The sequence below is a fragment of the Arachis hypogaea genome, chromosome 8 (assembly GCF_003086295.3).
Source record: "Arachis hypogaea cultivar Tifrunner chromosome 8, arahy.Tifrunner.gnm2.J5K5, whole genome shotgun sequence".
Lineage (NCBI taxonomy): Eukaryota > Viridiplantae > Streptophyta > Magnoliopsida > Fabales > Fabaceae > Arachis > Arachis hypogaea.
Genome location: NC_092043.1, coordinates 43433743 through 43456165, shown reverse-complemented (window position 1 = coordinate 43456165; position 22423 = coordinate 43433743). Strand labels below are relative to the sequence as shown.

The window sequence follows — 22423 nt, the reverse complement described above, 5'->3', positions numbered from 1 at the left end:
AATTCAAAAAAGAAAAAAAAAAAGAAAAATACTAATCATAATGGTGATAATATCATGCTAACGTAATTCGATAAAGATAATTTTATATTTTTTAATAATATAAATTGTTTTATATAAAAAATAATATAATTGTAAAATAGATTAATCATAATTCATATTGCTTTCTTCTATAAAAAGCGGACCTCAACAAACCTTTATAATATTTTACTCTCCGTGTAATAACACGTACATGTACTGTAAAAAAATTAATTAATAAATGATGTCATGTATATGATAAAAAAATTTGATAAGTAAACGTTTTAATATATTTAGTTAAAATTGTTTAAGCAATTAATATAAAGACAATATTGTAGACAATTCATTAATCATTATCTAGAGTCTAGTTGTAACAAAAAACAATGTCACTAGTCTTTTGAAATTCAAAAATTTCCATGAATACCGCAAATTTGACACTACATATTTGTTAGGAAGTACTGATACGACACGGATACGTCCACGTTCTTTTTATAAAAAATTGGATATGACATGTTTAGAATACGTTGTGAATTAAAATAATAAAATATCATATTGTAAATATAAAAATAAATATAATTGCATAAGAAAGTCTTAAAATTATACAATTATTAAAAAAATAAAAAATTTTAATATACTCTTGTCATCTCGCTAACACAAAATGTATCATTTTCTTCTCTTCCAAGTCCATCATGAATCAATTATAAAGAAAAAATTGGTTAATCGGGCCATAAAATCACAAAATCAATTGAAGATTTGCAGTCCAACAGAAAGATCCGTCTCATGAACATTTGAATCGGGTCAGACTCGTTCGAATTCGTGACCGCTCTACCAAAATTCTACACCGCAAGGAGACACGCCGCCAATACGCTCGTTTGAAGTATCCATCGAATGTCGGCATCAGATTCGTATCTGACACGGATACGCTAGCACCATGAGAGAATCCGTGCTTCATATTATTTGTATATATTTATTATGTTTTTGAAATTAAAAAAAATACTTAATATGAAACGAAAGAATTAATAATTATAATATTTTTCAAGTAGTGCGCTACTAGGAATGTTCCGTTTTTTTCTCCCTTATTGTTGGTCACTGGTCACAAATTTTTTCAGCTGAGATTCATACTTAAAATGAAAATGTTTAATAACAATAAAATATTAGTAAAAAAAATACTGAAATTGATTATTTTTAATTTTATTTAATATATTCTATAATAAATAAATACTAAATAAAAAATTTATGTATTTTGAATTAATTATTTATTATTTTTCTAATATTATCATACTTAAAATACTTGTTAATTACCTAGAAACGGACGTAAGTCAAGTCACTTGTTAATTACCAAATTAAGTCAAGTCATCGCCGGTCAAGTTACTTTATTGTCTATGCGGCATCCGAGAAATTTCATAGTGCAAAAATTTTAAGAATCCCACCTAGCTTCTTTCTTTTTAGGTTTACACGAGGATATCTATTTTGTGGAAAGTTTAATGACTAATTTTTTAGATATTATAAAGATAAAATGGATGACTCTATTAAGCAAGTAAATTCTATTTTTATCCTCCAATAAATATTAAACTTAAAAAAATGGTTAAGAAATACAAACTCTCATCCATATGTGCCAACTTGCGTTAGTATTTAGTCATGAATTTATTCGTCAGTGCCTCAGTGGTCATGGGCATTTTCATTATTAAAGCGGACGACTTCTGGTTGAGGTAGGGCCATCCCATTTTGGCCCATTATGTATCACATGGGATGGAAATAAAATTTTGATCCGTTCTCATTTATATTACCAAAAACAAAAACAAAAAATCACGATCCGTTGTTTAATTAAAAATACTATATATTTTTTGTATTATTTACTCCAATTTGTTGCATTTTTGTTCTTTATATACAGCCAGAGTCTTACTTGAGAGAAAGCATAGCAGTGAATAAGAATACGTAGTAAGTTACTAATTTGTAATTTCTATTCACTCCTCTCTCCAATTCGGCATGGCCATGGCGGTCCCATCATCATCGGAATCCCTTGTGTTTACCGTGCGGAGGGGTAAGGAGGAGCTTGTGGCTCCGGCGAAACCCACGCCTCGCGAAGTGAAACTACTCTCAGACATAGACGACCAAGAAGGGCTGCGTTTTCAAATTCCAGTGATACAATTTTATCGCAGTGATCCATCGATGGAAGGGAAAGACCCTGCCCTCATCATTAGAAAGGCTGTGGCCGAAGCACTTGTGTTTTATTACCCTTTTGCTGGTAGGCTTAGGGAAGGGCCTGCTCGGAAACTAATGGTGGACTGCACCGGCGAGGGTGTTCTCTTTGTTGAGGCCGACGCTGACGTCACGCTTGCCCAATTCGGGGATGCTCTTCAGCCTCCATTTCCATGTTGGGAGGAGCTCCTTTATGATGTTCCGGGCTCTGCACAAGTTCTCAACACTCCCTTGATCCTTATTCAGGTAAATTTTCATATTCCTTGCTTCCTAACTCATAAGTTCTTTAACCAATCTCAGCTGATATCATTTTTTTAAATTATTTTATTTATCCTAAGTTTTAGATTATAAATTAAAATTTTTAATGTGCAGGTAACACGGCTGAAGTGTGGTGGATTCATTTTTGCATTGAGGCTAAACCACACCATGAGTGATGCAGCGGGACTAGTCCAGTTCATGAATGCAGTGGCCGAAATTGCACGTGGGGCACGTGAGCCTTCGGTGCAACCTGTGTGGCGGAGAGACCTCTTGAACGCAAGAGTACAGCCAAGAATTACATGCAACCATCGAGAGTATGAGCAAGTCCCCGACACCAAGGGAACCATAATCCCGTTGGACGACATGGCCCACCGTTCCTTCTTCTTCGGTCCCAGCGAGTTCTCCGCCATCCGCCGCCTCCTCCCTCCCCATCAACAGCGCTGCTCCGACTTTGAGATACTTACAGCTTGCTTATGGCGGTGGCGCACGATCGCCCTACAGCCGGACAACGAAGAAGAGGTTCGCATAATCTGTATCGTGAATGCACGCGCCAAGTTCAACCCTCCGTTACCTACTGGTTACTACGGTAACGCCTTTGCATTCCCTGTGGCTGTGACGAGTGCGGGCAAGTTGCGAGAGAACCCGCTGGGATATGCCGTTGAGCTGGTGAGGAAGGCGAAGGCGGATGTGACGGAGGAGTACATGCACTCAATAGCGGATTTGATGGTGTTGAAGGGGCGGCCACATTTTACTGTTGTGAGGTCGTACTTGGTGTCGGATGTCACCCGAGCTGGGTTCGGAGAGGTGGACTTTGGGTGGGGGAAGGCTGCTTATGGTGGGCCCGCCAAAGGGGGTGTTGGAGCCATTCCTGGTGTGGCCAGCTTTTACATTCCCTTTACCAATGCCAAGGGAGAGCGAGGTTTGGTCATACCTATCTGTTTACCATCGGAAGCCATGGATCGATTTGTTCAAGAGTTGGAAAGCATCCTTAACAACTCTCACCGTGTTACTGTAACCTCTGCCTCTCGTTTTATATCTTCTTCCTTATAGGCATATATACACAGCGAACTTTGTTAAATTCATAAATGAAGTCTTCTTACTCGCCTAGTTTAAGATTCAAGTTTTGGTAATGGATGCTTGTAAGATAATATAGTTGGTCCCCAAGACAAGATTTGCTAGTGGCTGAATAACGATTAAGCATGTGCTATACATACAGACACTTGTAAGCTAGTTTGTGTTCGAATAAATCAACATATGTGGTTTTCCCATTTTTGTGTGACAGGTGCCCTTTTAAAATTTAAATAAATTAAAAAAAATTTCACTCCCCTCCGTACTAAAATAACACTTTCTTTCTTTCTAATTAAAAAAAAAATACATTTTTTTCTTTTCTAATTTTTAAAATTTTTTTTAATTTATTTTAAATTTTTTTATATTAACTAATATTAATTTTATCAATTTTTTAAAAAAAATAAATTTTTTAATATTTATTAATAAAAATTTTATTTTTTATTATATTAAATTTTACTTACTAAAATACCCTTCAATAACATTGGACGTATATTAGGTAATTAATAATGGGCCTAAAGTCGATAGTACTAGGAATCAAAATAAGTTTTGAACCATAAGACGTATTGAATAAAAGGTTATTCATTCTCTTATAATATTTTAACTTTTTTTAACATTGGATGCACCTAAAACGTTAATATATATATATATATATATATATATATATATATATATATATATATATATATATATATATATATATATATATATTAAGAACTCAATCACATAATAAAATATAAAACTTTTTAATTTTGATTCATCATAACTCAGTCATAATTGAATTAGGTGTCTGCTTGATACGTTAATAAATTCATATATACCCATACAATAATAAAATTGTAGATAAATAACAAAATAATAAATAAATTATATTATTCCCATTTCAATATTTTTATTAAAATATTTTTATAAAGTAATAAAAACAAAAAATATCTTTTTATTTAATTAAAAAAATTTAAATATTTTTTTTATCTTGGACAAAAATTAATTTTTTAAATTAATCAAATTTTAAAATTTAACTTTAATCCTATAATTTCAAATTTTAAACAATTTAAAAAATAAAACAAAAATATATTTAATTATTCATTCATACTAAAAAAAATTACTTTAATCTTATTAATCTTGTGAACCTTAATCTCTCATAGTCATTTACACTAAAAAAAAAAATTAAAGAAGTGCTTCAACAGTTCCATCGCGAATACGACATCATTGACGATGCTAAAAATATGTTGGAACGACCTTGCCCTTCAACAGTTTCATGTCCAGATATCATATTACTGGCAACGAGAGACGTAGTGGATTTAGCCGAGGGCCAAGTTACAATGTCTTGATGGGAAGAAGAGACGGGTTAGTTTCGAATGCAAAAGAAGTGAAACTTCCATCGTCAACACTGTGGGAGTCCAAAAGCTATGTAGTCCTTCGTTGCAAAGGGTTTTCACTATTGGCAATGGCGACCCTCATGGAACACTACAAGAAAAATGTCGAATATAGTTGGAAAATCGAATAAAATTCGTCAAAAAAGTTTTTATCGTTGAATTTTGTGTCAGTATTTATCGAATACAATAAATTTCGTCAGTAATATTGTATCGACGGATTTTTGTGTCCGACGATAATTTTTGTTAGATTTAACTGCGAAATATAGTTAAGAAACAAACAGAATTGGTTGAATGTTACCATTAAAAAATTTTTGACGGTAATATTGGGACCATATCATACGTCTCCACGTCATCTTACCATCAGATTAACTCAACGGTAATATCGACGGAAATGTTTATAATTTTTTAAAAAAAAAATTGACTAGCCTGTTACCATCGATGTATTCCAATGTAGTCTTTTTATATATTTTTTTTATAATCTTTTTCCATCCATCTATAATGTACCATAATAATTAATAATTAAAACAATATTTTAAACTTGATGTGAAATATCAAACATACAAATTAAAAATATGAAATGATGGTAATTGAAATATCTAAAATGATGCTAATTATATTACATTCTTTTTAAAGTATGGTAAAAAAAATACATATTATAGAACTATATTTAGATTAGATCTATTCAGATTCATCTTCTTCGTCCTCTAGTTCACCATCCTCCTCTTCCGAAGTAATTTTCTAATTATTGAACTCTCCTTCTTCTTCTTCGTTGCCATCGATCCCGTCTTGTTCTTGAAGACCATTGTCCTCTAGTTGTAGTGCGTTAGCATCTAAGCCAAGGTCAATGATGTCATCATCCATAGCAGCTGACCTAAGGGTGATCGACTCATTGGTATCAACAACCATTTTCGAAGGAGTTGGGTCATCAATCTGGTAAGATTCTTGACTTTCTGCCCTATCATCAAACTCGATGTGACCTCTTGGCTTAGTCTTAACCACAACTACCCAACTAGACTTGCATGAACCCGAATAAGGTAAATAGTATATCTGTCGTGCATTTTGAGGTAGAATAAAAGGATCGTAGTGCCTATATTTTATGGTTATATTAACTTCAGTGATATCATAGCCCTTGTACTTTTGTGTTCCTTGTCGCGAATTTCGACTATACTATTCACATTTAAATATGCACACCTTGTACGTAGTGCGACAAAAATACTCTAACTTAATAATATTGTGCAATATACCAAATTAATCAAAATGACCCCGACTGAATTTCCACGAACCCAAATTCCGGTGTTATCTGATTTTTTTTCTAATCGACCACTATAAAGAATGGAACTGATATCCATTAACATTGTATATTGGGTAGCTAGTACTCTTATTCATTGGGTCCCAACTAAGTACAAGTAGTTCCAAATTTGGTGTGTCAGTTATATGCACACTAACGTATTCTCTGAACCACCGTAAAAAATTGTTCAATGGGATATCAGAATTTGCCTCTTGGAATAATCTATATGATAGAATAGGATAAATAAGTTTTGATTAGATTAAGAAGTTAGTATTTTATGAATTACAATATTTACGAAGACTTAAAAAGCTCACATGAGGTCGGGTGAAATCTGATCATAGTTAAGCAACATATTTAGATGTGCAGCATTGATTTTCTTCTGCACCAACCAATAGTTATTGCCCGCAACTATTGCAGCTCCTTCAGAAGAAAAGATTGGGTATGTTATTTCACTTGACGAGGATTTTCCTCTCACATCGTACCTTGCAACCCTTGTTCTTCCATGTTTACTTCTCTCACCACCCAAATTCTTGTTGATCGACAATCGAATCTATTCAAATTCGAGACAGACCAGTTAACCCACTGCTCGTCCACTTCTCCATATTCCGTCCACATCCAATACTCATTTTTGAACTCGTTACGGGAGAGGTGAAACGTTATATCCGCAAGTCTTAACCACTTAGTCAGCTAACACTTTTCACACGGACACCTAAAAACTCCTTCATACCTGAGCAGTTCCATGCTGAAGAGTTGCGCAACAAACGCGTCAATCCCCTCAAAAAATTCAGGTTTTAAACCCTCCGTCCACCGTTATCCCTATTATACATCCATAGACGATGACTTGGAATCAAATTGAAACAGACACCCTAAAATTTAGCAAACAACACCAATTATTAACTTTTTTAGAAAATTCGGCAGAGTGTACCATATAATAAGGAATTCAGCTTTCTTTTTTGCCTGAAGTGGAAGAGGTATACATCAACTTCAAGAGAAACGGCGCGACGGACACATGCAAAGGCACTACGATGCTCAAATTAGTAAGAGTAGAAGATGAGTATAATGTTACTCAGAGTGAGTAGCGTATCTTGACATAGTTAGAATTTGGTATTTATAAAATGTTACCTCTTTGAAGACGTTGAGATATTTGCTGATTTTTCGATCATCATTTCAGTTTGTTTTTAAGTGGGTTGTTATCAGCGAGATTCTCCCTAACTGAAGATAAGCCGCGTTTGGTATTGGGTTTGGATTCCGATTTATAAGCATAGTTGGACCGGATTATAATTGCTGGATCACAGTCCCCAAACTTAACCTATAGTATTTTTTAATATGACGGGTTGAGCTTATAAGTTTTGTGGTGCTATAAATTAAATCAGAATAGTGACCATAAATATAGCTCGAAATAATGATTGTAATCATAGTTCGGATTAGTGATTGTAATCATAGTTCAAAATAGTAACTATAATTTAGAATAGTGATAGTAATAATGGTAGTCCCTGAGTTCAACTTGTTGTGTGTTTAAAAAATGATAGTTATGCTTGAAATGACTTTAGGTGAATAGTAAAAAAAATTGAAAATTATTTTGAACAATAGTTAAATGATGAGGATAAGCCCCATGTTTGATTTGATGGCATGGGGAATAATATATTTGTTTGAGAAAGGTGTTGGAATAATATATTTGGCCGAGCGTTATTTGTCAGCGTCAGGTCACCATTTTAGCTCATCGTTGTTGCTCCTCACTACCGCCGGCAAGTGCAAAGGTCGTCGTAGAGTTCTCTGGCCAAACGTATCCAACCGTGGCCGAGCATTCTTTGTCAGCATCGATATGTGATGAAGAGAGAAAGAAGAATAAATTGAAGAGAATGTGTACACATATGTGTGTCGGGTTGAAGAGAGAAGGAAGAAGATAATGGATTATAGGAAGTGAAGTCTAGGGTTAGGGGTTAATTGTGGAATTTAAGGTTCACAGTGAGGCATGATAGAATTCGAAGAATTTGGAGTGAGTGCTAGGATTCTTTGAAGATTTTAGGGTTTTTTAAAGGAGAGAGATAGAGTTTTAAAAAGGGTAACTTATCATACCCTTCTTAAAAAGTTTTTTTAGAACTTTTTGGCTTCTGATGCGAGCTAGATACTAATATAAAATTTCACATGTTTAAAATTAAAAATTTATCGTAAATATAATTCTAAACTGGCAATTAACCCTATCAAAATTTGGAAGGTTCTCATAAGGGTGTACATTGGCCGGGCCACACTGGATTTGGCTTAACCCAGACCCGACCCGAAATATAGACCGGACCTAATGTTTGGACCCTAACCCGATCCTAGACCCGATGAAACCTACGCACTTTCGGACCGGATGAAAATCGGGTAAAAACCGGGTCTTTAGCATGTAAAAATTACCTAATCTCCAACCTTTATTTCACAATTCACATAGTAAAATTCACTTAAAAAATATAACGAAAACCAACCCTTCTTTAAAATTAAAGCATAACCATAATCAATACTAATATTGTCTAACAACAAATATTTAAATCAATACAAATAACACAATATTATGCATTTGTCTAAAGTCTTATGCATTTTAAACATAAAACATTAACTTATAATCTTATAAATGACTCAACACAAAATATTAATGTTTACAATATTTAAATTTTACATAAGAATAGCCATCATCCATTACTAATAACACAAAATATTAATTGTGTATGATGACGGGCCATCAGATCGAGTTCGGGTGACTCGAGCTATGCCCTGACCCGATCCGAAATAATGACCGGGTCTATCTTTGAAACCCTTACCCGGCCTTAAACCCAATGAAATCACACTAAATTAATTCCTAAAGTGTTCGGGATCGGGTCGGGTCGGGTCGGACCATATACACCCCTAGGTTCTCATAAAAAATATAAAAAATAACGGTGAAAAATGTGAAAAAGATGTTGCATAAATATTTTAGAAAATTTAGTACAAGATTGTGAGGTGATATAACAAGTTTGTTAGGATGGTTTGTTAATTAATAGATGATTCTTAAATTATATTAATTTTGAAAACTCAGGTGCAGTCGAGAATCGTTAGATGAAAATTTAGTCAAATCAGTTAAATTATCTAACGACTCTCAATTATAAACTTCACGTGAAGTCGGCTATACCTGAATTTCCACCTTAATTCAATCAACATTAGTAAACAACATGCATGAGAGGGAGCTATACACACTAACACACTATTTATTATAGCTACCAGTTTAATTAACTTCCAACCTTGCTCATAGCACAAATGTAATTTCCTTGCACAAATTAAAAGCATCTCACTAATCTTATACTATATAATTAGCTATAAACCCTTGGCAATGTTGAAACCTAATCCATACGAATACACCAAATAGCAACGTCTCAAAGACCAACTTGTAATCCAATTACACAATACAATACAATACAAGTGTGACAAATCATGAAAACTTTGGACCAATAGTCACCATTTTCTTTTCTTAAAAGAAGTTTAGGTGCAAGGCTCACGAGCAACGCCAAGCCTTGAGTTGGGCACATCAAAGAGCACACGGTGGTTCTGTTGCTGCATGTTGGCTATGACATTGAGGACCGAGTTCACGTTGTCCGGCGCGGCGGCCATGGCCAAGCACGTGATGCCGCCGGCGGTGCTATGTATGAGAATGTTGTCCGTAGGGAGCGTAACGTTCATGCCAGAGAACATGAATGTTATTGTGGGTGCAACTATTGGAACCGTATAGCATGTATCAAACCCTCCTAGTGTTGTCACTGCTATTTTCCGACCAACTCTTCGACGGAACTCGTTTCGGACTGCAATGTATGCTGGTTCAACTAGCCGGGTAAATACCGTCCCTGGTAAAATTTAATAACAACATTATCCAAAAAGATAAAAAACATTAGTGAAATCATTTTTGAGATATATTAATACAGAGTATGGAGTTGAGTTGGTAGACTATATTAATTGAAAATTTTATTATTTAGTTATATTAAATTAAAAAAATTTAGAAGTCAACATTACACCGCTAATATTACGGTCAACATTCAATATAAAAAAAAATCTAAAATTTAAATTTAATAAAATTTTATTTTTAGTAAATTTTATATTAAACTTATTTAACAACTTTTTCTATTGTTGACTGAAATTGAGTACTATGTATTAATTCTCTAGTATTACTCAATGTGAACTTTTACCTTTGATTAAATATTTTTATGGGATCCACATTCCACAGTTAAGTTCATTTTGTCAATTAATATTAATAAAATTATTTAATCAAGAATATTAACATCATCGAGATGATTTATTTGATTCTTTGGGCATCATGATTGTAATTTTTGGGTGATCTAATAGTAGAAATTTTCAGAGCATGTATGAAAGTGGTTCATGTTGTAATAATTACACATGTGACTGGCCCATTTTTATAAAGTAACATAAATAAATTTTATGTATATTATTATGATTATTGTATTAAAAGAATGGTTTAAGACATTACCAGAATCGAAGATGGTGCCGGCACCAGTGGTTGGGTTGAACGCCAATGCCGGCGGCGGGATATCAACAATTCTCCGGCCAACCCTAATAGCAACCAAGTTGACATAGTAAAGTGATGACCTTCTTGGGTTTCTGAGCAGTGGTGTAAATTTGATCCTCTTAGGTTGTGCTACAGGACCAAGTCTCAAAGACCCAGAGAAATTTAGGGCTTTGAAACTGGGCAAACAATAAGAGAATGTGGATTGGTACAACTTTTGGGTCTGTGACAAAAGTGATAATGGGCCTCGGCCCAATCCCAATAAGCCCTGCGGTGGTACTGAGCTCCCTGTGGCCTTCCGGATGCACCCAAAGGTGTAGGCTGGAATTGGGTCAGTGGCTAGTGTCACTGTGTCTTGGACCAAGCTTGCTGCCACGCTGGAACTGCCGTAGGTTAAGTTGAATGTACACGCGCTTCCACCGCATTTGGGGTTGGGTACCTGAAATATTTTCAAGGTAACAAATAAATAAAACTAGGTGATTACTATAGTGTGTAAAAATTAGCAGGTAATTGACTTAGTCATATAACGGGATCATTTCAATAAGTGAATCACTGAATTAACTTAATTCGGTCATAATTATATAAAATTATAAAAATAAAATTAAAATTAAAAATTAAATATATATTTTTAAAAATATATTAATAATAATTAAATATTAATTTTTAGATATAATTTAAGGTGTAAAAAGAGATAATAAATTAGTCATCAGTACAAAATATTTTTTCAATTTAAATAAACAAAAAAAAAACAAAAAATAACATAATTAATATCTATATATCAATATATTTGTATAATGTTATTACTTGTTTGGTATCCATATCAATTCATACTTAAAAGGATAAAAAAAATAAAAATTTATTCATAGTTTATTATATATCTATTTTTTGTAACATATATTATTGAGAAACAATATGATGTAGTGGCAAGGGGAGGCATCTTATGCACTTTGTGGGTCTAATGTGGTCTGAAGCGCAAACCTATCGATTTTTAAAGGATTTAACTACAGTTGATCGGATCAATTGTAAATACGATCTAATTGACTAATCGATCAAATTACTGATTTATCAATTTTTTCGATCATACCAATTAGTCCAGTCTAATTTTAATAACTATGGCTTTACTTATTAAGAAAATAAAAAATTAATATTTAACTTAAAAGTAAAAAAATTTAAAACTTAGTGTATGTTTGGGCGTCATTATTTTGTTAAAAAAAGAGTTTTTTTCAATAAAAAAGATTTTTTTAATTTTTTAACGTGTTTGGCAAATTTCTAGTAGTAAAAGTAAAAGCACTAATAAAATAAAAAAAAAATCTTTTTTGAGAAGCTGTAATTTACATCTTTTTTTAAAAAATATTTTTTTCTTAAAAAAAGATGTTTTTATGTAATAAATAAACAAAAAAGTACTTTTATATTGTTATACCCAAACATAATTGATAGATAAAAAGATTTTTTTACATGAGATATCTAAACATAAAATTATTTTTACTTCTCTATAAGATCTTTTAAAAAAAGATAACTCAAAAAAAGATCTTTTCTTAAAAGTTCACCCAAACAAACTCTTACTTTAATAAGTTAAACATACCAATTTGACCATAAAAATATTGCCAAATAAATATTTACTTTTCACCCGCTAGAGTTAAAAATGGAAAGTGACAACTAACTTTTTTTTTTTCATTGCGATTATGCGACTCGTGAATTATTTTATGCTGTAAAACGGTATAAGAGTGACACCGACAAGTGTGTGAACCTTTTAAGAGTTTGGATAATGGATTGGGAATCTTATGAGAGAGGCAGCCCATGCGCATAATAAAATATAGATCAATTCTCTCGTGTGTTTTAAAAATATGCCAAAATTATTGAATTTAGTTTTGATATATGATTTAAAAAAAAATTGTTATTTTTTGTGTCAATAAAATCCTTAAAGGAAAAAAAAATTACTCGCTTAAAATAGCAATCCTCCTAACCGAATATATAATATGAAGTCCACCAACATATGCGTATTAGGCAATTAATTTTCGACAACAACTAAGATATAAATACACTTATAGCGGTACCTCAGTATTGAACACATATCAATTATATTTGGATAATATTATATATACATTAAAACTAGTTATTAAAATTATTCGTCATGAGTATATATTATATAAAAATAATTTTATACATACCTTTGGTTGTAAAAAATTTTAAAATATTTGATATCACTATTAATAATGATAATAATAATAGTATAAGAAATTAGAGTTGAATTTTTATTTGGGACAAATTGAATAATAGTATTATAAATTAGAGAATTTTGTAGATTACATATTTAACTTCACTCTGTCTACATTATCAACATAAATTAATGCATAAAAAATGTTATACGAGAATTCTTATTCTCATTCTTTTTATTCGCTCCAATTCAATGCAGTGATGGCGAGGATGAAGAACTATTAAATGGTGACAAGGACATGTGAACCTGGCAGTGTTGTTATCCAATATATTGAATAATATAGGTTTTTATTTAACCAAATACCTTTCTTTTTGTTGTTAGTGGTTACCAAACAAACAAAAAATGTGTTCTTGTTAATATATTCATATTAAAAACAAAATTAAACTAATTAATTTGTATCATCATTTTGCTTATTTTTTAATAACCTCAAATATAACCAAGTTTACAAATACAATAGTTTATAAATATTGCAATCACCCTTGAAAGGAGAGCTTCATATAGATATTTTCTTAAGAGTAGTATGAAAATTTTGGCATTTTGTTATATGATTTAGTCTCATTAATCTTACATGTGCGTTCCTGTTAGTTTCCATTTGAACTATTTTTTTTATGTGATCAATAATATGTTAAGTAAGTGTATATTAAAATTAATTATTAATATAAAATATATATTTAAAAAATTAAATTATACATATATTTATATATTTATAAATATATGATAATTAATTTAATGACTGATTAATATACACGTAATATTTTTATGCAAATCAATAGCATTGTAATATAACTATTTGAAAATGTCTAATCTTATCTAAAGAATATTAAGAGACCAATATTGTTAGTAAAAAACAAAATTGGTTAATATTATCCTAAATGTAGGATAAATACATAAATACAAGAAAAATTGTAGATCACTTAATATTTTTTCTAATAAAATTACGAGATATTCAAACATTTTTAGTCAAATATCCAACTGTAATACCTGAACTATACTCTTATTACTTTTATTATTATTATTATTATATATCAAATCTCTGTATATTTAAACAATTTCTTTTATTTTTTATACTCTGCTTACATCATATCATCCACTCCAAATTTCATTTTCCATCTAACTTATGATAAAAGTATATATATCAACATATTGTACACTAATAAAAGAAAAATGCTAGAAATTAATAAATTTTGCTATTTGTAATTATTTATTAATTATTATTGATATTTTTAATGGCACGAGATTTCATCTAAAAATATAAGAATCCTTACTTTTTTTTTACTTAAATATTGACCAAATTTTAATAAAAATATTTATCTTTATCTTTAGATTTTTTTTCTAATAAAATTTCCTAATTTGTGTGGACATTAATTAATCCCAATGGTTTCCATGTAGATCCACTAGTACTGTACACGTATTACGTTACTTGTTCCAAGATTAAATGAAATGAAACCAAAAAGACTCTAAAACAAACAATTGTTATTTAACAATTTTTTTTTTTTTGCACACCTTTATAGTATTATATAGTTCTATCCATCTTGTTTATTCAATATTTTTAAAAAAAGTTTTAATCAGAAAAAGATCCTCAAATATTTCAATAAATAAAATGGAAGCACCTAAAAATAACAACAACAAAATAATATGTTGAATTAACGTTATGGATTCTGAAAAATGCACATCACCTGTTTACACTGAGAAGCACCACAACGAACGCCCCTAAAAGTTGTTGACTTGGAAGGAGCAAAAGCCGTTGAAGAAGAACAACCAAGACAACCACTACAAGGCACCCAAGCAACATCATTGCTAGTGTCCATAGCCATGAGCAGCGTCTGTTTGGGCGTACCGATTTTCGCCCGGACAATGTAGGTCGGGCTCTGTGTGATCTGCCGTCCGGAGGCGATCGGCACCACCGACCGCGTCGCGACAAGGCTGGAAAGGTACTCCATCCTCTTTTGGTCTTTGGCCTGAAGCTGGAGGATGGTTTGTTCCCATGAGATTGGGGTTTGTGGTTTAAACGGTGAACATGGACTGAATATGTGGAACACTTTGAGGGTTGAGGTGTGGTGGTTGTTATCGTCGTCGTCACATTTTGGGGTGAGTCCTTGCAGTTGGGATAGCGATGAAATCAAGAGAAGGAATAAAGAGAGGAGTAATGGGGTGAGTGAGAGTTTCATGGTTGCTACAAGGTTGAGAGTATATTAGACTATTGGGTATGGTGTATTGACATGCTGAGGACTTTGTTCAATGTGTATATATAGTACAACTTTGTTGGATAGCTTCTTTCTTTTGTTTTTTTCTTTGGATTTATAGAAATAAATGATATTTCAAATTGAGCCCGTTCTTTAAGTCTATACACCCAAATTATAAATTAAAAGGACAAGTTATTATAGAATCGGTAGAGTTAGGTTGGCTTATAGTTCAAATAGCATAATCTTTTCGTATTCACCTAAAAAGTCGTGGATTCAAATTTTCTATTTTTGATTAAAAAAAAACGTATTCACCTAAAAATCGTGGGTTGAAATTTTTTATTTTTGATTAAAAAAAAATAATTGGTAGAGTTAGAAGTAAATCAAAAGTGCATCTAAAGTTTAACTGAAATTAAATTAAATATAATAAAATAATATATTTATATATAAAATATATAATATTTTAAATTAATTTTTTTAATTTATTATTTTAAATTGATTAACCGTTAAAAAATTGTACTAATTTGACCAATTTATTGATTTTTAGTAGTTTTTTAATCTTTTAACCAATTTTCTGTTACACAATTTTTATTTTAAATTGAATGGATTTAGTGGCCAATTTCTAATTAACCTGGATCAAATGAATTGATTTGGTTCGGTTCTCAAAAATCATAATATGTGTGCTATGGTGCGTATAATTAAAGTAGTTATAGTAATTATAAATTTTAACAACATTTAAAAAAGTGTTACTAAAAGTAAAATAATATCTTTTATTATTTAATATTTCTTTATTAGAAAAAAATAAAAAGTATTTTTAAAATATAAAACATATTATTTTAAATTTTAACAATTTTAAAATATTATTAAAATTATTTAACCACCGTAATCATAATAGACATCATAGACCCACCTTATACACATTAATAGCATGATCCATGTTTCTGTGTATATATAGAAATTAAGTGTACACATTCAAATCGAATTGACATGACAATGTGACACGACTAGATTTGAGGTGTTGTTATATATATAATTAGTGTTATGAAAAATATTTTATTTTTAAAAAGTGTATATTCTAATACTGTGTAGATTGATTTTCAGTTTTCACTTTACCCATATTAAATTTTCAACATTAAAAGCATTTTTCACTTTTAGACTATGACGAGATCATCAAAATATTTATGTATTTATTTAATTTTGGTTAACATCTAAGATATGTAGCTTTTTCCCCAACCTATACATTCATAAATAAAAATGGAGGTTCTTGAAGGGTCTGCTTATGAGAAGTGCCTCTCATACATTTATTCTGTTTTCTTGGTTGTTTAGGTAGGTGTGTAATGGTACGGTATATCAAACCATCATTTTCATTCATAGGAGTGTGGTTTGAATACTTTTATTCGGTCAAATTCCAGATTAATGCTACCCATTAAGATATTTATAAATAAATTGACAAAATTAAAATATAGTCCACTATCTCCGTTTCTATTGCACTAATTAACATACACAATTGAGATTGTGCAGAGTGCAGACACATAACATGATAGCATTCTACTATTTATATATATTAGAACTTTATGTGCTTGTGTACGTTTCACCATGTCTAACTTTTTATGTACAAATATAATCTTTTAGTTGATGGATCCATGGATATATGTGTAATTTGGGTGGCATATGCTTGAGGACACTCACTCTCACTCGGTGATACTAAAGTAGCTAGTAAAGTGGGAAGTGGGGTGACCACCAATATAATTCGGTAGGTGGTAACAGACTGTACTCCATTTGGTTTTGTAGGGTCCTAACCTTATTTCTTTTCTCAAAATTCAAGTTCAACTTAGAAGCTAACGTATATAATTATATATATAATTTAATCAGTTTAATTTTAATATCTAGTAAAATATTTTACACAGTTATTTAATTATTTTTTTAAATAATTATTTATGCGATAAAAAATAATTATTTTTATTAATATAATGATACGTAAATAAGACATATATATAAAATTATTTTATGTTGACAATAAATTAAAATTAAATTATTTGATACACTAATCATAAATAGTAAAAAAGTTTTTTTTGCTGATATAGTCAAATTCGTTTTTGAAAGAATATTTATTTTTTAAATTAGTCTCTAAAATATTTTTTTAATTAAATTTATCTTTCAAAAATTTTAAATTTGTCACATTAGTCCTTCTGTCACTTTTGTTGTTAATAACGTCAAAATTTATTGATATGATATATACATTAAATAACACTACAGCATACACTTGGTAGTTCTAATTAGACACTAATATAATAAGTTTATGAAATTAGATCAAATCAATTTTAAAGTGAGGAATTTCAATGCATGAATGTCTTTTTCAGCTTGGGATTGATTTGATCTAATTTTATAAAAATTATCATATTAGCAGTCAATTAGAACTGTGAGGCTTATATTGTAATCAGTGTGGTATCATTTAACTTGCCATATCAGTAAATAACGTAATCAATAATAAAAATAACGGAAGAACTAATGTGACTAATTTAAAATATTTGAAAGAAAAATTTAATTGAAAAATTTTTTGTAAATTAATTTGAAGAACTGGTGATCGATCTTTTAGAAATGAATATGATGATTTACTCTTATTACATCATTAGATTTGCGCATTTGAATTCTTGTTAAGTAGAAATTGTTTTATTAATATGATAATATATGTTTGATTTATTTATTTCTAAATATTTAAAAATAAGTGCAATTTTTTTTACACACAAAATAAAGGAAAACACACATGCATGCTGTGATATCCAAAAATTGAACAATATTTGTTAAAATTTCCCAACATTTTGATACAAATGATTTTGCTAGGGAAACATTTTTTTTGTTTTAAATTAACAATTAGTTAAAAAATAGTAAATGAATAAAGATTAAGAATTTGAGTCGACATGGTAAAAAAACAAAAAAAAATATTTACTAATTATTGTAGTTTTCAAAAAATTAATTCCAAATGTTTTCTCAACAGTGTTGGTAACCTATGTTCCACAACCTCACAATTTGCAGCTTCTTCCAATGTCTAATTTGGTTTTGTTTCTTGAAATATATCTCTATTCTATAATAATCATCTCATAAAATTTTGCACCATAGATATTTATGCTTGGAACCATCTTCAAATTAAATTATAAAGCACTCATTTTCTAATTCCTTAATCCTTATTATTGAGACTCATCCTCAAACTAAATATATTATCTCATCTGAATATCTCATCAATGTCGTCATTCCCAATACTTTTGAGTTCTGAATACCTTCCCAAGCCGTTACTCTTCTGCCATCAGTATATGGTTGCTGTCAATAGTCAAATAGACATCTATTTTGGTCAAAATTATATATATAATACTAATATTTTTGTCAGTAATATTATTAAAAAAATATATTTTTTTTTGAAATTACATCTGGATATTATAGATTATAATAAAAAATTATAAAATTAAACTATTTTTATAAAAAGATTATAAAAAATAAAGTTGGTCTTAATTAAAAAGATTAAAATTTTTATAAATAAAAAAATAATTAAATAAATTTTTTTAGTTATTATTTTTATATAAAAATTTAATTTCTTTTATTAAAAAATAATTTTAATATTTATTATCTAAAATTTAAAAAAAATAAATGTATATATTTTTATATTTAATTAGATATTAAATCTGTTGCACAAATAAAAATAATTATTTTTTATGTTTGTTATTTAAAAATAATATTTTTTTATAAAATATAATTAAATATTGATAATTATTGATTAACTCAAAATTATTTTTTAAAAAAAACTAAATCTTGATTTGAATTATTAATCACGACATTCTCCAAATTATATATAATAAATATTTGAGAGAAGAAAAATAAAAATATAAATTAAAAAATAAACGTTGAAAATTTAAAACTAAATAAAAAAATTTAAAAGATATGCATATAATAATAGTAATACATTTTTATGTGAATAATATTACGGAATTATTTTTAAATTATATTTAATTATAAATTTAATGTATTTTTTTATAATTTTATGAATTTATTTAAATTATATTATTTTATTAATTTATTTTTTGTAGAATATAAAAATAAAATAAGATAGAAAATGAGAGAAAAAATAGAAAAAAAGATAAAGAAGAGAAAAGAGAGTAGAAATTTATTAATTTTGGAGAAAAAAATTTTATTTTAATTGTAATAAAAAATATTTCGTGACATATTTTGATTTGTCAAACTAGTAATATAAAATATAAATTATAAGTTGTATATAGAGTGAAAATAGTAGAGAGAAATAGAGAAGGAGAAAGAAATAGATAAGAAGATGGAAGAAAGAAGTTTATTAATTTTCGAGTGATATGTTTTATCTAAACTTTAATGAGTAACTCATTGGCGATATTGTATGAGTTTAACTATTAATAAATTAAAAAATAAAATAAAAAAATAAAAAAATAATTATTAATGATTGAATCATCAATAGTACACGTCTCAAATTCATCGTACACTTTGATTTCTAACAAAGCAAGTAAGCAACGTTAGGGAACTAATATATTTTAGTCAACATCATTTTTTTAATTGTTTTGTTTATCTTAAATTTAGATCTTAAATATTAAATTATTAATTTAAAATTTTAAATTTTCACAAATAAAAATTTTTAGAATTTTAAAAAATTAATTAATATTAATTAAAAATTGGATAAACTAAAAAATATATATCTAAATAATTTTATCACTAATGAGAATATATTCGAATTTTGTTATTAATAAAAATATTTTAAAAAATTTTAAAAATATAATAAAAATATCCAAAAAATATTATTTTTTTTGTATAAGTGATAAACAATATTTGTATTTCACAAACTATTTATGTATTAGATCCAAAACTTTATAAGAATATTAGATAATTTATTTAAAAGATATACACAACAAATCGGATACAAATTTGATCTTTATATTTTTTATTGTTTAAAAATATTATTGGTTGTTAACAAAAAAATATATATTTACAAAAATTATTAAATATTAAGAATAAAAATATTTTTTTTAATTATATTTGTAAAAAATTATATTAAAATTTAATTTTTAAAATTTGTTTGAGAATACATATTTAATGTGGATCATTTTAATTGTATTTTAAAATTATTTAAAAATATTTTTGTTAATAACAAAATTCGAATACATTTTTATCAGTATTAAAATTATTTAAATATATTTATAGTGATTTATCCTTAAAAATTATTCCAACGCATCTTTCTAATAGTATGCATGAAGTTATGCTAACTAATAGTACAAAAACGATTCAAAAAAAAAAAAACTCATTTAGACAACTATCCTAGGAATTATATATAAGAAAAAAGAGAGGTGTATTTTATAAGACCTATATAACATTAATACAAAATACACATTTTTTTATATATAGTTGTTATTATATAAGCATTTTTCGATAATAACATAGGAATTACTTCGGTATTTTGAGGAATTATTCCAAAAAAGATAGACAGCGATAAAGATATACAATAATTAACAAGTTATGGGTTAAAGAAGGAAAGAGAGAAAGAATAGTATTATATAATGCATTGTGGAATGGTAATGATGAATTGAAGTGCTTAGCAACCTATGGCAAATTTTGGGGATTGTGGGAACTGGCAGGTACCATAATACAATATAATGCAACATGCCTTATCTAGTAGGGCAAATTTTGGTCCCAACTCTTAACACTTATTTAATTAAATGAATGATTAAATTTAATTAAAATATTCATTATTATAGTCCCACCTAAGAATGTAAATGTTGGAGAGGAAGCCATCTCGGTCTTAATTTGATGACGAAGAGGAAAACCGAATCTAGAGAATTAATAATTACAAGTCATGCAAGTTATTAGGGGTAAAACATTTGCAAACCATAGACAAAAAATTAGATGAATTATTGTTGAAATTTTTTTTAGAATAAATTAAAAAATTATTATTTTTATAAACAAATTAAAATAATTTTAATTATTATCTTTTTTATATAATTTGCTTAATATCTAAGTAAACTGCACTAACATCTCAATATTAAATAAGTTGTGTATTCGATCCTTCGGTTTGTCTAGACATTAGACGAATTGTTACAAATTCCAATAATATATAAGCCAATTCTATGATGTCTATTAATTATTGTCTAATTTTTGCCTAACTTACCTTTTGTGGTATGTTTTGAATTTTTAAAAATATTTTATTTTTATGTCTTTCAAATTAAATATTAATCTTTAACCCTTTATAGTAAATAAGCACCACTTTTTAGGCACCATAACATTCACCATATATATAAATACAACGAGTGAGACGAATTCATTTACATTACGGCACACAAAAATTTACTTCTTTATCTATTTTACCTCTTTTTCTTGTTTTTTTTAATTTATAAAATGGCTCAAACACCACTATTAAAAATTTATTATGATAAAAAAATATTATTATATTATAATAAATTTTTTATAATTAGTTCTCCTTATCCTATACTTATTGACATTGTCATTAGATGTGAGATATTTGGCGACGTTGAGTAATTTTGTTTTGTATGTTATTGGTCAGCAATATAGAAAATGGATGAAAAAAATTTATTACAAATATCCAATAGAAGCAGATAATACTTTTTTATTAGAAAAGATATTATTTAAATAAATATCAATTAATTGATAATTTTGTTTTACTTATCTGTTTTATAGCATTATTTTTATTCGTTTGTCATAAGTATCGGCTATGTGATGATGAAGACATAAAATAAATCAGAAATTGCTATAATCATTTTTTTTAAATTAATATTTTGAAATTATTTGTTTATCTAGTTGATGACACCCAGTCAGGTGGGGCCGTGAGAAGGAACATTACGGGATTGGACATTAATCTAAACATGCATTTCATGCCAGCAATGATGGGTTGAATCATGAAGATTGGAATATATAGCCAGAGAGCATGTCGCAAGTAGATGTTAAAAGCCATGTTATCTCTACAATTGGAGACCTAATGATCGATCCATATTTAGTTAACCCTGTATCCAATGGTGAGAAGGTAGAAGTTGAACCAGTTGATATACCTAATGATGAGAATGACGACAACTTTAAAATGAATTACTTCATAGACTTGCAACTCGCACAGACTCAGCCTGCTATTTCCTGTCCATATGATCATCTGCCTCACTTTACCATGTTGAATTTAGATGTAATGAACCAAGATTGGTCTTTTGGTCAAGGAGGTCTCGATGATGATCTGATCAATGAGTTCATAGTTGGCAACAATTTGAGAATAAGGAGGAAGTTCTTATGGCAATAAAG

At 29.0% G+C, this 22423-nt stretch overlaps 2 protein-coding genes across 2 annotated transcripts; one reads left to right on the top strand and one right to left on the bottom strand.

Annotated features, from left to right (window-relative positions):
• Positions 1 to 1697: 1697 nt before the first annotated feature.
• On the top strand, positions 1698 to 3740 carry LOC112707618 (benzyl alcohol O-benzoyltransferase). The gene is made up of 2 exons (XM_025759431.2): positions 1698 to 2460; positions 2587 to 3740. The coding sequence occupies exons 1-2, from the start codon at positions 2002 to 2004 to the stop codon at positions 3520 to 3522; spliced, it is 1395 nt and encodes a 464-aa protein (XP_025615216.1). The 5' UTR covers positions 1698 to 2001; the 3' UTR covers positions 3523 to 3740.
• A 5664-nt stretch (positions 3741 to 9404) lies between these two features.
• On the bottom strand, positions 9405 to 15308 carry LOC112707617 (aspartyl protease AED3). Its single transcript, XM_025759429.2, has 3 exons — positions 14618 to 15308; positions 10691 to 11165; positions 9405 to 10052 (listed from the first exon to the last, which is right to left on the bottom strand). Exons 1-3 carry the CDS (start codon positions 15107 to 15109, stop codon positions 9694 to 9696), a joined length of 1326 nt encoding a protein of 441 aa, XP_025615214.1. The 5' UTR covers positions 15110 to 15308; the 3' UTR covers positions 9405 to 9693.
• Positions 15309 to 22423: the final 7115 nt, after the last annotated feature.

What these genes read in the sequence shown, in the direction of transcription:
- LOC112707618 (XM_025759431.2), top strand. Translation starts at nt 2,002, where the DNA reads ATGGCCATGGCGGTCCCATCATCATCGGAATCCCTTGTGTTTACCGTG. An exon ending in CTCCCTTGATCCTTATTCAG is followed by an intron (nt 2,461 to 2,586) that starts GTAAATTTTCAT and finishes TTTAATGTGCAG; the next exon opens with GTAACACGGCTGAAGTGTGG.
- LOC112707617 (XM_025759429.2), bottom strand. Translation starts at nt 15,109, where the DNA reads ATGAAACTCTCACTCACCCCATTACTCCTCTCTTTATTCCTTCTCTTG. An exon ending in GTGCTTCTCAGTGTAAACAG is followed by an intron (nt 11,166 to 14,617) that starts GTGATGTGCATT and finishes AAAATATTTCAG; the next exon opens with GTACCCAACCCCAAATGCGG. An exon ending in CGGCACCATCTTCGATTCTG is followed by an intron (nt 10,053 to 10,690) that starts GTAATGTCTTAA and finishes AAATTTTACCAG; the next exon opens with GGACGGTATTTACCCGGCTA.